The sequence below is a fragment of the Geotrypetes seraphini genome, chromosome 11, assembly GCF_902459505.1.
Source record: "Geotrypetes seraphini chromosome 11, aGeoSer1.1, whole genome shotgun sequence".
Classification (NCBI taxonomy): domain Eukaryota; kingdom Metazoa; phylum Chordata; class Amphibia; order Gymnophiona; family Dermophiidae; genus Geotrypetes; species Geotrypetes seraphini.
In genome coordinates, this window is record NC_047094.1 from 117,082,955 (window position 1) to 117,097,425 (window position 14,471).

General features: G+C 44.2%; 1 protein-coding gene across 4 annotated transcripts in view; it reads left to right on the forward strand.

The window, feature by feature from the left end:
* Nucleotides 1-14,471, forward strand: part of LOC117369007 (nectin-2-like) — a 162,866-nt gene that overhangs the window by 60,053 nt on the left and 88,342 nt on the right. For 3 of the 4 annotated variants that reach the window (XM_033962880.1, XM_033962879.1, XM_033962881.1), the window contains exons 2-5: nt 5,878-6,234; nt 11,037-11,330; nt 13,164-13,281; nt 13,478-13,626. In XM_033962880.1, the coding sequence (XP_033818771.1) occupies nt 5,878-6,234; nt 11,037-11,330; nt 13,164-13,281; nt 13,478-13,626 (918 nt within the window). Of the gene's footprint in view, nt 1-5,877; nt 6,235-6,946; nt 7,066-11,036; nt 11,331-13,163; nt 13,282-13,477; nt 13,627-14,471 lie in introns of those variants that run through there. The other variant, XM_033962882.1, reaches the window with a different exon arrangement.

Here is a 14,471-nt window from a genome sequence, read left to right on the forward strand (position 1 = left end):
CGAATCCAATTCAAATTCCACTGCCTGATATTCAAAGCATTACACGGCTCTTCCCCCTCCTATCTAAACAACCGCTTAAACCAAATCTCCACCTCAAGACACAGAAGAACCTCGAACCCTTTCGCCTTCCCCCCACTCAAAGGCACACAACGCAAAAAAATGTTTGACAACCTTCTGGCAACACAAGCAGCAAAAATCAACCATTCCATCTCCAATCTTATGACAATATCAGACAACTTCAAAACATTCAGAAAAGAAATCAAAACCCTGCTTTTCAAAAAATTCATCCAAATATCTTAACCCCTCCTCTTTTACCTCCAGAAGATTCACCTACCTTCAGATAACCTTCCCCCAAATTACCCACCTTAACACCTTCCAATTAAACAAATACCATAAATAGATTGTAACCTACCCTCTCTAACTGCATTCCATATGTATTTTTCATACAGTTCTTCACTGTCAGTTTAATTTCCATCCTATAAGTTCACATAGAATTTTTCTTTTTTCAACCATTTTTTATTTTCTCTTCTTTATTAATTTCCAGGTACTTTAGTTAGATTGTGAGCCTTTGGGACAGTAAGGGAATTTTTTAAGTACCTTCTTACTTCTCATTTATAATCTTAATGTATATTTTCTTCAAACCGCTTAGAACCTAACTGATGTAGCGGTATATAAGAAATAAATTACATTACATTACATTACATCCTGTTTCCAAGCGAACCATCTCCAACTGGATGGCAGCTTGTATCTCTTTCTGCTATGCTCAAGCTAGTCTCCCTCTGCAGGGTTGAGTCACGGGCCATAAAGTTAGAGCTATAGCGGCGTCTGTAGCTTTCCTCAGATCAACTTCTTTTGAGGAAACCTGCAAGGCTGCCATTTGGTCCTCGGTTCATACATTCACCCCTCTCATTATTATCTGGATACTTTCTCCAGACAGGACGGCCATTTTGGCCAGTTTTACAACATTTATTCTCCTAAATTGCCAACTCTCCTACCATCCCATTCTGGTTAGCTTGGAGTTCACCCATATGTTGAGAATATGCTGCCTGCTTGTCCTGGGATAAAGCGCAGTTGCTTACCGTAACAGTTGTTATTCAGGGACAGCAGGCAGATATTCTCACAACCCACCCACCTCCCCTGGTTGGCTTCTTAGCTAGCTATCTGAACTGAGGTACCTCACAGGAGACGCACGACCTATGTACGGTGGGAAGGCACTCGCGAACTCTCTGAAAGTTCTACAAGCAAGTCTGCTTGCGAGGCTGTCCTCTATGGGGCTCCATGGATGATGTCTCCCACATGTTGAGAATATCTGCCTGCTGTCCCTGGATAACAGCTGTTACGGTAAGTAACTGTGCTTTTTGTGTCCTCCAATAGTGGAACTAATAGGGCTTTTGTTTTTCTTGTCATCAGGACAACATGGAAGCTTTTAATATTGGATTGAGAGGTACCTTTTTAATGAAGAGATTTTCCCATATTTTAATCATGCAAGTCACCTCACTATCTCTTGGAGCAGAGCTGCCCAAATCCAGTCCTATAGATCTACTGGCAAGCCAGGTTTTCAGGATATCCACAATGAATGTGCATGTGAGAGAAATTTGTATACCAAGAAGGCAGTGCAGGCAAATCTCTCTCAAGCATATTTATTGTGGATATCCTGAAAACCTGGCCACCCAGTAGATCTCGCGGACAGGACTTGGGCAGCCCTGTGTTAGATGTTCCCTCTTTCTGTGTCTTTTAGCCGTTTACACCTTGGCTCTTATATCATGTTTTGGAACTTTCTAACACCTGTGTAGTATCACTGCTAGTTTTTATGTTTTCTGTTTATCATTTCATTTATATGTATTTTCTAACTGCTTCATTAATATGGTACTTTTTTACAAGTACACTGGCGCTATCTACTGGGTATGTTTGATAATTTTTACATCTATTTATTTTCATGTATACTTTGAATGATAATGTGTTTGATATTTTATTTCATTTTATTTATAAGCACTATTCATGATCTGTATGCCCTCTAATACATTTTATATATAAGCATGCGCTATTCATAATATGTATGTCCTGTAATATATTTTGTTCATTTGATATATTTGTTCCAATTTACACATATACTTCTGTGATATGTATGTGCCATATTTTTGTACATATTAATATTTTATATATTGTTTATAATTATTTTTTTGTACATTCATATGCATATGCATTTCTTATGATATATTACTCTATATTTATGACATGTATGGTTTTATTCTTATGGTCATTTGTTTTGTTCTTTATGATCATTTGTTTAACAGTCCATTTATGATCATTTTCTCTTTATATATACACACATTCATATTTTTGTAATGTTAAATTTGTTTTATATTTCTGCTGTTTTGCCTTATAGATTTTATCTACTGTATACTCCCCTGAGAAAGGCTCTTTCAACCCGAAACTCTGACCTTGTTGGGGTCCAGTACAGAAAGAATTAAAAGACTTTCTGTGAAGCTTACCTTATGATTTAGCTATTTATATATATACTAGTCTTTAAGCCTGTTACATTTACGGGTGTTAGAATAGATGTGTCTGTCTCTTTATTTCTTTCTTTCTCTCTCCTTGGCCGCTTTCTGTCTGACTTTATTTCTTTCTGTCTCTCTTTCTCATTGGCCGTTGTCTGTCTGACTTTATTTCTTTCTGTCTCTCTTTCTCATTGGCCATTGTCTGTCTGACTTTATTTCTTTCTGTCTCTCTTTCTCATTGGCCGTTGCCTGTCTGACTTTATTTCTTTCTGTCTCTCTTTCTCATTGGCCGTTGTCTGTCTGACTTTATTTCTTTCTGTCTCTCTTTCTCATTGGTAGTTGTCTGTCTGACTTTATTTCTTTCTGTCTCTCTCTCCTTGGATGTTGTCTGTCTGTCTTTCTTTCTGTCTCTCTTTCCTTGGCCGTTGTCTGTCTATCTGTCTGTCTTTTCTTTCTGTCTCTCTCTCTCTCTCTCTCTCCTTGGCCGTTGTCTGTCTGTCTTTTCTTTCTGTCTCTCTCTCTCTCTCTCCTTGGCCGTTGTCTGTCTGTCTTTTCTTTCTGTCTCTCTCTCTCTCCTTGGCCGTTATCTTTCTTTCTGTCTCTCTCTCTCTCCTTGGCCGTTATTTGTCTATCTGTCTTTCTTTCTGTCTCTCTCTCTCTCCTTGGCTGTTATCTGTCTGTCTGTCTTTTCTTTCTGTCTCTCTCTCTCCTTGGCCGTTGTCTGTCTGACTTTTCTTTCTGTCTCTCTCTCTCTCCTTGGCCGTTGTCTGTCTGTCTTTCTTTCTGTCTCTCTCTCTCTCTCCTTGGCCATTGTCTGTATGTCTGTCTTTTCTTTCTGTCTCTCTCTCTCTCCTTGGCCGTTGTCTGTCTGTCTGTCTTTTCTTTCTTTCTGTCTCTCTCTCTCTCTCCTTGGCCGTTGTCTGTCTCTCTCTCTCTCCTTGGCCGTTGTCTGTCTCTCTCTCTCTCTCTCCTTGGCTGTTGTCTGTCTCTCTCTCTCTCCTTGGCCGTTATCTGTCTTTCTTTCTCTCTCTCTCTCTCCTTGGCCGTTGTCTGTCTTTCTCTGTTTCTCTCTCTCTCTCCTTGGCCGTTGTCTGTCTTTCTCTCTTTCTCTCTCTCTCTCTCCTTGGCCGTTGTCTGTCTTTCTTTCTGTCTCTTTCTCTCTCACCTTGGCCATTGTCTGTCTTTCTGACTCTCTCTTTCTCTCTCTCCTTGGCCGTTGTCTGTCTTTCTTTCAGTCTCTCTCTCTCTTTGGCCGGCCGTTGTCTGTTTTTCTTTCAGTCTCTCTCTCGCTCTCTCCTTGGCCGGCCGTTGTCTGTCTTTCTTTCAGTCTCTCTCTCTCTCTCTCCTTGGCCGTCGTCTGTCTGTCTTTCTCTCTCTCTCTCTCTCCTTGTCCGTTGTCTGTCTTTCTCTCTCTCTCTCCTTGGCCGTTGTCTGTCTGTCTTTCTTTCTCTCTCCTTGGCCGTTGTCTGTCTTTCTTTCTGTTTCTCTCTCCTTGGCTGTTGTCTGTCTTTCTTTCTGTCTCTCTCTCTCCTTGGCCGTTGTCTGTCTTTCTCCCCTTGGCCGTTGTCTGTCTGTCTTTCTTTCTGTCTCTCTCTCTCTCTCTCCTTAGCCGGCCTCTCTCTGTCTGTCTTTCTTTTTGTCTCTCTCTCACCCTCGGCCGTTGTCTGTCTGTCTCTCCCTCTCCTTGGCCGTTGCCTGTCTGTCTGTCTCTATTCTTGGCCGTTGCCTGTCTGTCTGTCTCTCTCCTTTGCCGTTGTCTGTCTGTCTGTCTTTCTGTCTCTCTCTCCTTGGCTGTTGTCTGTCTCTCCCTCTCCTTGGCCGTTGTCTGTTTGTCTGTCTGTCTGTCTGTCTCTCCTTGGCCTCTGTGTGTCTGTCTGTCTCTCTCTCCTTGGCCGTTGTCTGTCTGTCTCTCCTTGGCCGTTGTCTGTCTGTCTCTCCTTGGCCGTTGTCTGTCTGTCTCTCCTTGGCCGTTGTCTGTCTGTCTCTCATTGGCCGTTGCCTGTCTGTCTTTCTCTCCTTGGCCGTTGTCTTTCTCTCTGTCTGTCTCTCTCTCTCTCCTTGGCCGTTGTCTGTCTGTCTCTCTCTCTCTCTCTCTCTCTCCTTGGCCGTTGTCTGTCTCTCTCTCTCCTTGGCCTCTGTCTGTCTGTCTATCTCTCTCCTTGGCCGTTGTCTGTCTGTCTGTCTATCTCTCTCTTTGGCCATTGTCTGTCTCTGTCTGTCTCTCTCTCCTTGGCTGTTGTCTGTCTCTCTCTCTCTCTCTCTCTCTCTCCTTGGCTGTTGTCTGTCTCTCTCTCTCTCTCCTTGGCTGTTGTCTGTCTCTCTCTCCATGGCCGTTGTCTGTCTCTCTCTCCTTGGCCGTTGTCTGTCTCTGTCTGTCTGTCTCTCTCCTTGGCCGTTGTCTGTCTGTCTCTCTCCATGGCCATTGTCTGTCTCTCTGTCTCCTTGGCCGTTGTCTGTCTCTCTCTCTCCTTGGCCATTGTCTGTCTCTCTGTCTGTCTGTCTCTCTCTCTCCTTGGCCATTGTCTATCTCTCTGTCTGTCTGTCTCTCTATCTCCTTGGCCGTTGTCTGTCTCTCTCTCTCCTTGGCCATTGTCTGTCTCTCTGTCTGTCTCTCTCTCTCATTGGCCATTGTCTGTCTCTCTGTCTGTCTCTCTCTCCTTGGTCGTTGCCTTTCTCTCTTTGGGTGCTATCTGTCTGTCTGTCCCCCTGTCTGTTTGTCATTCTTTCTGTGTGTGTCTCTCCCTGGCCCCTTGTCTGTCTGTCTCTGTTGCGCATTGCCTGCCTGTCTCTCCGTGGCCCCCTTCTGTCTCCCCTCCAGAGAAAACTAAGATTGCTGCCTGCCCCCTAGCTTCCCCCTCCCCCCAAAGCAGCCCCCTTTCCCTCTCCACTTCCCTGTGCAGCAGTAGCAGCTGACGCCTCGCAGCATCCACACCTTGTCCGCCTCGTCCAGGCCGAAGAACACCCTTCTGCCGTTGCTCTCAGGTGTGAACCCTCCTGCTGTTGCTCTTGCCTCCACCTGTTACCGCCGCCACACCGCAGGAGACAAACCATCGCTCAAGTCGCTGCACGCGCCGCAAACTGCCACACGCGCTGCAAATCGAACATGGCCACAGAGGCATGGATCACGCCTTTGTAAATGCATATGTGCACATAGGGTTTTATTATAGAGGATGCTTTTATTATTTGATTGTCTCTGTGGCTGATGTCTCTTCCCCACTTTGTTTGGCTTGTATTTCCACATGTGGAGTTGTGCTTTCTTTTTCGTTTTTGAGATGAAAGAGACTGAACATTCATGGTGATATCTTTTCAATGTATGTATCTTTAGGGATACAGGGTTTTTTCTGCTTTTCTTTTAACCAGTTTGCTGTTCTTGCTGCAGCTGTTCATGGGCAGAGAGTTAAAGTCCGGGATGAGGCAACTGGCTACATAGGCCAAGAGGTGGTCCTGCAGTGTATCTTTAACCCAGGCACAAACTCTTCAATCAATATCAGCCAAGTCACCTGGGTGAAGAGTGTAACTGGGAAGAAGATCAGCATAGCTGTTTTTCACCCTGTCTATGGTGAAAGCTACCCATGGGAGGGTAAGAAGGGGCGGTTCAGCTTTCAGGCCCCATCACTGAAGGATGCTTCACTTGTTATTAGACCCTTGAAAATGGGTGATGAAGGAACCTACATCTGTGAGTTTGCAACATATCCAAATGGCAATGAAGAAGCAGAAACCAAGCTGGTCCTATTAGGTAAGGATATTACAGCTAATGGGATGGGATAATTTATGTCAGGGTCCAGAAACAAATGTGAATAGCAGGTTAATGTAGTGCTAAAGCTGTTCAGAATGTTACTAGTTAGGAGCCCCTGGACTGAGTTTGTCCTGGCTCAGTCACTGACTCACTTTTTTGTCTGCATCAGACACCCCTGCATTTATTAGCAGTGGCAATGATCTTTCTGAGCATTTTTCCCCTCCCTCCTCCCACTAAAGCTGCTTGTCTGGGTGCCAGAGATTGGTTTCATTATCAACGCTTTTATTGAAAAATCAGCAGTACCACTCCAATCACAAAAAATATATGCAAGTATAGAGCATTAATAATAAACCAAAGCAAAAGAAGGCATAACAGTCACTAGACACAGTCCCACTCCTATGCCACATTGTAACCGGTAACAGAAAACCAATTCCCCCCAACCCAACCCCCCCTTCCCCCCCATTTCAAGTAAAGAACACAAAGATATTAACCATGAACAAAAGTCCTTTGCTCAAAGATCTCCAGACTCTATTGAATTTGCCCCACTTATGAGACTTCAGTGCAGTCAATTTATAAAGCAAATGCCAATCATTCAGTTTGCAGACAACTAATTTCCAATCTGGGGTGGTGGTCGAATTCCAAAACTGAGCCATGACCACAAGGGCGGCTGTCAGAAATAGTTTAAGGCTACCTCCCCCTCTTTCCTTGCCAGGTCATACATTTTCAGCAGGGCCATATCTGCCAAAGGAGGAGTGGGCACTCCCAAGATGTTAGACAAAAGCAGAAATACAGAGGTCCAAAAAGGGAGAAGCAATGAACAACTCCACCACAGTAAGTACCAACTTTCCCAAACCCCGCTCTTTCCCCTGCAGTTTAGCGAGCATCTCCGGAGTCAGGTACCGGCAGAGGAGGACCTTATACCCATTCTCAACAATAGGGACAGCCATTCCCAGGAAGGTCGTATGCCTCTACCGCAACTCCCAATCTTGCTGCGAAATAGATTTACCCAAATCAGTCTCCCATGCTTACATACATTTTAAGAGCCCTCCTCCCCGTACATTCAAACATTGGTAAATCTTGGAAATAATTCCCTTCTGTACAACTGGCCCCAAAAGCCGTTCAAATGCAGTCTTCCACTGGGAAAGCTTGTGAAAGATTCCAGAAGTCCATATATAGTGCTGAACTTGGAAATAGGGAAATAAGTCTCAGAAGTCTAACCCATAAGCACCTGGAGATCACCAAATGTTCTAATAGTTTCCCTAATACTATCTATCAGTTGATCCACACACACGAGACCCTGCCACACCCAGTGTGCAAAAACACCCGTCCTATCCCCTGGAACAAATTCTGGGTTGTATTGATTAGGGGTAAACCAAGAGTATTTTCGTCCCCCCAACAAACAGCTGTGTGTGGCACCCAACACCTGTAAAGTAGTAGTGACTACTTCCAGACCACCGACTGATTGCACTCGCCCTGGCAGCCAAAGGAAATGCAAAAGGGGAAGCCCACCACCTCCTTCCTGTTCAAGCAACACCCACAGCTTGCATTCCTGGGCTTGCCATTCTAACAGCACTGCCAAAAAACCCAATTTCTTACCCAAGCACAAAACATTACGAGCCACCCTGGGTCACTTATGCCCCCAAATAAAGGTCATGAGTCATCTCTGCTGGGTCTCCAAGACCCCCCCCCTTCCCACCCATACAGGGAGAACCTGAATCAAGAACAGAAACTTTGGGAGAAGTACCATCTTGACTACTTCCATGCGCCCAATCCAAGAAAAGTAAAGCCCCTCCCATCTATCCAAGTCTCATTGAATTTGCCAAAACAATGGCACATAATTTAAAGCAAACAAATCCTGAATAGAGCAGCCCAAATGAATCCCTAGATAAGGCAGGGACTCCTGGACCCAACAAAATGAAAAAGCCTGGTGCAGTTCACCTTCACTTTCAGGGGAAGCAGCTCAGATTTACTCATATTGACGTGGAACCCCAAAAGAGAACCATACAACGTAAGTTCTTGAACTCCAGGCAGGGACATACACAGAGAAATAAGGATGAACAAAAGATCATTGGCAAACAAACTTGTATTCCTGATTTCCCACAGAAACACCCCTTGCATCCCAAGAGATTTAATATGTTGGGCCAAAAGTTCAATCACCAATGCAAACAGCACTGGGGAGAGGGGGCAACCCTGCCTCATATCCTGTGTGAGAGAGAAGGGGTCAGAATAGAAACCATTTACTTTAACACAACCCAGTGGATCGTTATAGAGCACATGTATCCACCCCAACAACCGGGGACCAAAGCCAAAGTGTTCCAGTACTTGAAACATAAATGGCCAAGAGACACGGTCAAATGCTTTTTCCGCATCAACTGCAAGAAAAAGCACTTCCTCCCCCATGCGAAGGACTCCTTCAGATTCAACACCCTCCTAATGTTGTTACCTACTTGACTACCCTTAACAAGTCCCAACTGATCAGGATGCACTAATGTGGGGACCCAGGACATCATCCGATCCACTAGAATACAGACAAAGAATTACGTATCGACTCCCAAAAGGGAAATTTATGCTAACCTCTCTGAGAACATATCCTCATGTATAATGAACCTCCAATCCTGGGCCCTCACCGTACAAATGAAACTGAATGAGTCCAAAACAAAACTTACTTTGGCTCGGCCCAAAATTAGACCAACTACCCACCTTCATCCCACTGTCCACAGTATTGCAGCTTGAGTTCTCAAGTAAAGTTCTGGGCATCATCATTGACTCTACATTGTCCTTCAATGACCACCTCAATTCCTTGGTTAAAAAAAATGCTTTTTCAGCCTTCACATGCTGAGGAAAGTGAGATCCTGCTTCCATCAAAAACACTTTGCCGTCCTTGTACAATCCATCATCCTTTCCAGACTGGACTATTGCAACTCTGTCTACTTAAGCCTAACAAAGAAAAGCCTTCAGCGGATTTAGAATGCCGCGGCTAAGCTTATCTTCGCAAAAAGTAAATTTGACCATATCTCACCGCTCCTGTCCAAGCTTCACTGACTTCCAGTAATCTCCAGGGTCCACTTTAAATGTGCCTGCCTAACTTTCAAGATCCTACACGGCATCCTTCCTCCCTTTATTCCACTTTCTTGGAATTCCTCAAATCCTAATACCACCAGATCCACCCAAAAATTAAAACTATCCTTCCCCTCATTAAAAGGCATATCCCATGCAGGAAAACTAGGGGCCTCCCTCTCCTTCAGAATCACTGAGCTCTGGAACAACCTTACCTCCCCACTTCGGAATCTGAGCTCCCTCCAACTTTTCCGAAAACATCTGAAAACTTGGCTATTCTCAAAAATGTAATACTTCCTCCCTCTCTGGTATACTAAGCTCCTCTAAACATTCTTTATACTAAGGCCTATAACCCTTCATTGGAGTTCCTTTTCTATCCCAGCTCCTGTAAACCGTGCCGAGCTCTACGATTGTGGAGAGGATGCGGTTTACAAACCTAAGGTTTAGTTTAGTTTAGAGATCTTGATAAAGTTTTAGGCGATTATTCTCCCAGTTAACAGCTCCCATGTCACGGGCCCTCCGTAAGAGTCTCTTCTTCACAGCAAAATTCTGGAAACAGACAACAATGTCTTTTGGGCGATCAACCACTTTAGGGCCTAAGGAGCGGTGCGCTCTTTCCACCCCAGGATCCATTTTGTCATCCTGTAATATCCAATGAACAAGCTTCCTGATCACCGCTCTAGCATCCTTATATTGGGACGTGTCAGGGACTCTGCGCACTCGAATATTGTTACGACATGCCCGATTTTCCATATCTTCAACTTTATTAATAAGGTCTGAGAGTTCGCCTCGCAGATCCTCCACACGGCGCTGCACATCTCCAACTTTCTCCTCACAAGAGTCAACTCACATTTCCACCGTATCAATATGACTTCCGAGCTCCGCAAAACCTGATAAAATTACAGGACTGCCTCCTTTATCTTCTCCGCCACCCCCAAGATCTCTGATTTAACTGCCACAAGGAGATCCCGAAAATCTGCTTTTGTCGGTGCTGCCTGATCATCATCACCCAGGGTGGAATCCTCTTCGGGGACTGGCTCATCAGATGATTGCTGCCAGCCAAGCACACATGCATCTTTTGGCGGCCAGGCCCCAGGCTTCTCTGTCACCTGACTCGGCTGCCAATCTATCTCCGTATGCCACTTAGATGCCATCAGCAGCCCAAAGACAGTCGACACACGCTCCACCCACAAGGCACAGATGAGAGAGCAGAAAGTGCTAGTTTCTGGGAAAATTGCTTAGGCAAAGGGATGGAGCCCCGATTCACCATCTTCCCTGGTGACGTCACTTCCTCAAGAATGGTGCTATTTTGAGATGAGGCATTTGTAAATTTATTCAAGTCTCATTTATTATATATAGCCTAAAGTTTGACTTACTAGAGTAGAAGAGTAGTTAGAGCAGCAAGCTGAGAACAGAGAAACCAAAGTTCAATTCCTGCAGGGCTTCTGTTGATGCCGGGTAAATCTCTTCACCATCTATTGGATTGGGTACAAACCTGAGCACAAGGAAATACCTAACCTACCTGAATGCAACATTCCTTGAACTACAAATTAAAAGGTGTTAGCTAAATCCAAATAAATAAGATCATCTGGTGATGAAGTCAGGTGGCTTTGTGTTGCATCAAGAGGCTCTTTAATGTAAGTTGAGACCTGCTTAGATTCAGATTGCTGTAGGTTTTAGACAACAAATTAAGAACACTTACATACTAACAAATTCTGATAATGCTATTTCTATTGCTTTTGCAGCTGAACCTAGAAACAGTGCCCAAGCTATTCTTGTTACAGCCAATGATACGGAGACTACTGTAGCCACTTGCATCTCAGCTGATGGGAGACCTCCACCTCAAATCACATGGCAGTCAAACCTCTCTGGGAATTTTTCCACTTCACAGATCAACAACACTGATGGCACAGTCACTGTTACCAGCCAGTACAATATTGTTCCTAGCAGTCAAGCTAATGGCCAAAGTGTCATCTGTGTTATCACTCATAAGACAAGCAAGGAGCCCTACAGGATTCCAATAACACTGTCCATTCAGTGTAAGTACGTCCTTGTTCATTTATGCTACACTAGTGTTTAAGCCCGTTAGATTAACGGGTGCTAGAATATATGTGCAGACTTAAGAGTTAAAACAATTTACTGTCTGTCTCCTTGGCTACTGTCTGTCTATCTGTCTCATTGGCTGCTGTTTGTCTCTGTCTTTATTTCCTATCTCTCTCCTTTTGTGTTTTTCTGTCTGTCTCCTTGGCTACTGTCTGTCTATCTGTCTCATTGGCTGCTGTATGTGTCTCTGTCTTTTTTTCCTATCTCTTACCTTTTGTGTTTTTCTGTCTGTCTCCTTGGCTACTGTCTGTCTATCTGTTTCATTGGCTGCTGTATGTGTCTCTGTCTTTTTTTCCTATCTCTCTCCTTTTGTGTTTTTCTGTCTGTCTCCTTGGCTACTGTCTGTCTATCTGTCTCATTGGCTGCTGTATGTCTCTCTGTCTTTTTTTCCTATCTCTCACCTTTTGTGTTTTTCTGTCTGTCTCCTTGGCTACTGTCTGTCTATCTGTTTCATTGGCTGCTGTATGTCTCTCTGTCTTTTTTTCCTATCTCTCTCCTTTTGTGTTTTTCTGTCTGTCTCCTTGGCTACTGTCTGTCTATCTGTCTCATTGGCTACTGTATGTGTCTCTTGTCTTTTTTTCCTATCTCTCTCCTTTTGTTGGTTTTTTTTTTCTGTGTGTCTCTCTCTCCTTGTGCATTTTTTCCTTTAAATCTGTCTCTCTAGCTCCCTGTCCTTTAGTGTGTTTGACTACCACCTTCTGTCTGCTAGGCCAGCCTCCAGCAAGCCTCACTCTCAGCCACAATTCCTTCTTCTGCCAATTCCTTTATTCTTTTTCCTTCCAGTGACCTTACAGCTTCTTGCTCCTCTTCTTTCAATCTCTGCCACTCAGAGACGACGATACAGAACCTTCTGTTTTGCCTTCCTTTTCAGGAGTATCTGGGCTCTGGGCTCGCCCGCCGCGGCCACCAGCTGCTGACAGCTGCCGCGGCCAGCAGCCACCAACATCCGCCTCGGGGGGGAGAGAGATGCGCGCGCATGCGCACTCCTACCTGCGGTGCCCTACAACGCACGGAAAACGGGAGCATGCAGATGGGAGTGCGCATGCACGGCTTAGGGTTTTATTATATTAGATATAGGAAATTGGGCACTGTACCCTCTAAAACAATGGTCTGAAACTTGTGGCCCACCAGGTACTATTTTGAGGCCCCCGGTATATTTATCATAATCACAAAAGTAAAATAAAACAGTTTCTTGATCATATGTCTTTTTAGCTATAAATTACAATATTATTATTAAGATTTAGCCAAAAGAAAAAATTTATAAACTATAAACTACCTCATGCAAAATTGTAATTTCTTTAATAAGACATTAACTATTTTTTCTTAGGCCCTCGCAAGTGCCTACAAATCCAAAATGTGGCCCTGCAAAGGGTTTGAGTTTGAGACCACTGCTCTAAAAAGATGCTTAAATTAGGGCTCAACAAATCCAGATCGCCATGGCAGCTAGAAATTGGATCCTGGTGCTAAGGATTTTCATGTCCTTCAGCTCTGGCCACCTCCCCCACAGAATAGGCTTTCCTGACATCTGCATTTCACTGCTACTGTTCTCTGAATGAACTTAAGTTGTACAGTTTAGAAAGAGTTTGATTGCAAGATTAGATTAGTCATTGAGATCAGTGAGCATTATTCTTTCTTCAATATATGATATTACCATTCGTTAAAAATTGACACAGCGGTTTACAGTATACAATAATGTAAGGTAATTTTAAAGAAAATATTTTGTACCTTGTTTTAAATATTTTTATTTATATGTGTCATCCTATATGCAGATCCTCCAGAGGTAACTATTGAGGGATATGATGATAATTGGTACATCAGCCGGACTCAGGCAGACCTCAAGTGCATAGCTAAGGGGAATCCACCACCAACAAACTTCCACTGGTCAAGGTGAATACAACTCCCAAGGCTCTGCATCAAACAGTATTGGTAGCTGTGATTTTATGATGGATGTGACCCAGTATGCTCCATGTGCACAGAATTATTTTGCTTTTATAAGTCTTGATGTCTTTGATGGAAACTGGTCATGATATTTTCTTAGCTGGCGATACTTTATAAATCTTTCTTTGTGTCTCATTCAATGCAGCACAAATGGGCCCCTGCCCAGAACAGTGGAAGTCATCAACAACCTCTTAGTCGTGAAGATAGTGGACAATCTAGTGAATACAACATTTATCTGCCAAGTAACAAATGCTGTGGGGACCAGCTCCAGTCAGTTGAACATCTTGGTCAGAGGTTAGATGCCATTTTTATGGCCTTTTTATTTGTTTCACTACCCTAGTACACTCTTTTCTGGGCATAAGCCATCTGTAAACATAAGGAGAGTTTTGTACCCATTCCATGTCCTAGCTCCTTCCACTCTGTTCCCCCACTGCCCGCCCCCCAGCTGCTGTTATATGATTGTTCTATGGTGCTTATGATAAAGGTAGACCATATAACTATGAGCATTACAGCATGAGCTTGAGATGAAATATGTTTCAGGATAATCTAGAATTCTTCTTGACATACCTGTGGGAAGTGGTGCAGGTGCACATGTTGTTTCTAGCATGAATGGGTCAGGGTGATAGTTCTGGGTTTGGATTTATATTCATAATTACTTATACTGCAGGAAGTGAGTTATTTGCTGCTGGATAATGACCATCTAGAGCAGTGTCCTGCAAATTTTGCCAAGCTGTGGCACACTAAACATAGTGGCCGCGGTTCGAGGCATCCGGAAGTGTGCAGATGTCGCCGTGATGATATCATGCGCTTGCGTGATGTCATCATTTTGATGTCTGCACATACGTGAAGGCCCTCCAGATGGGCCCTGAGCTGCCAGTGGGGGATGCCAGCGGGGAAGAGGGCCGGAGAGAAGGAGAGGCTCCGGTGCCGGCTGATTGTCTACAGGATGTGCCAGCGCCTCTCCTCCTCCCCAGTGTGTCGTGGCACACCTGAAATCTCAGGAGGCACACTAGTGTGCACACAGTTTGCAACACACTGATCTAGAGAAATCTTTATTCAAATGTAGTACAATTTGATTGGCTCAACACAGCCAGTGTTTTGGTACCCCCAAAAAAAGTACCTTCTTCGGGAGTCTACAA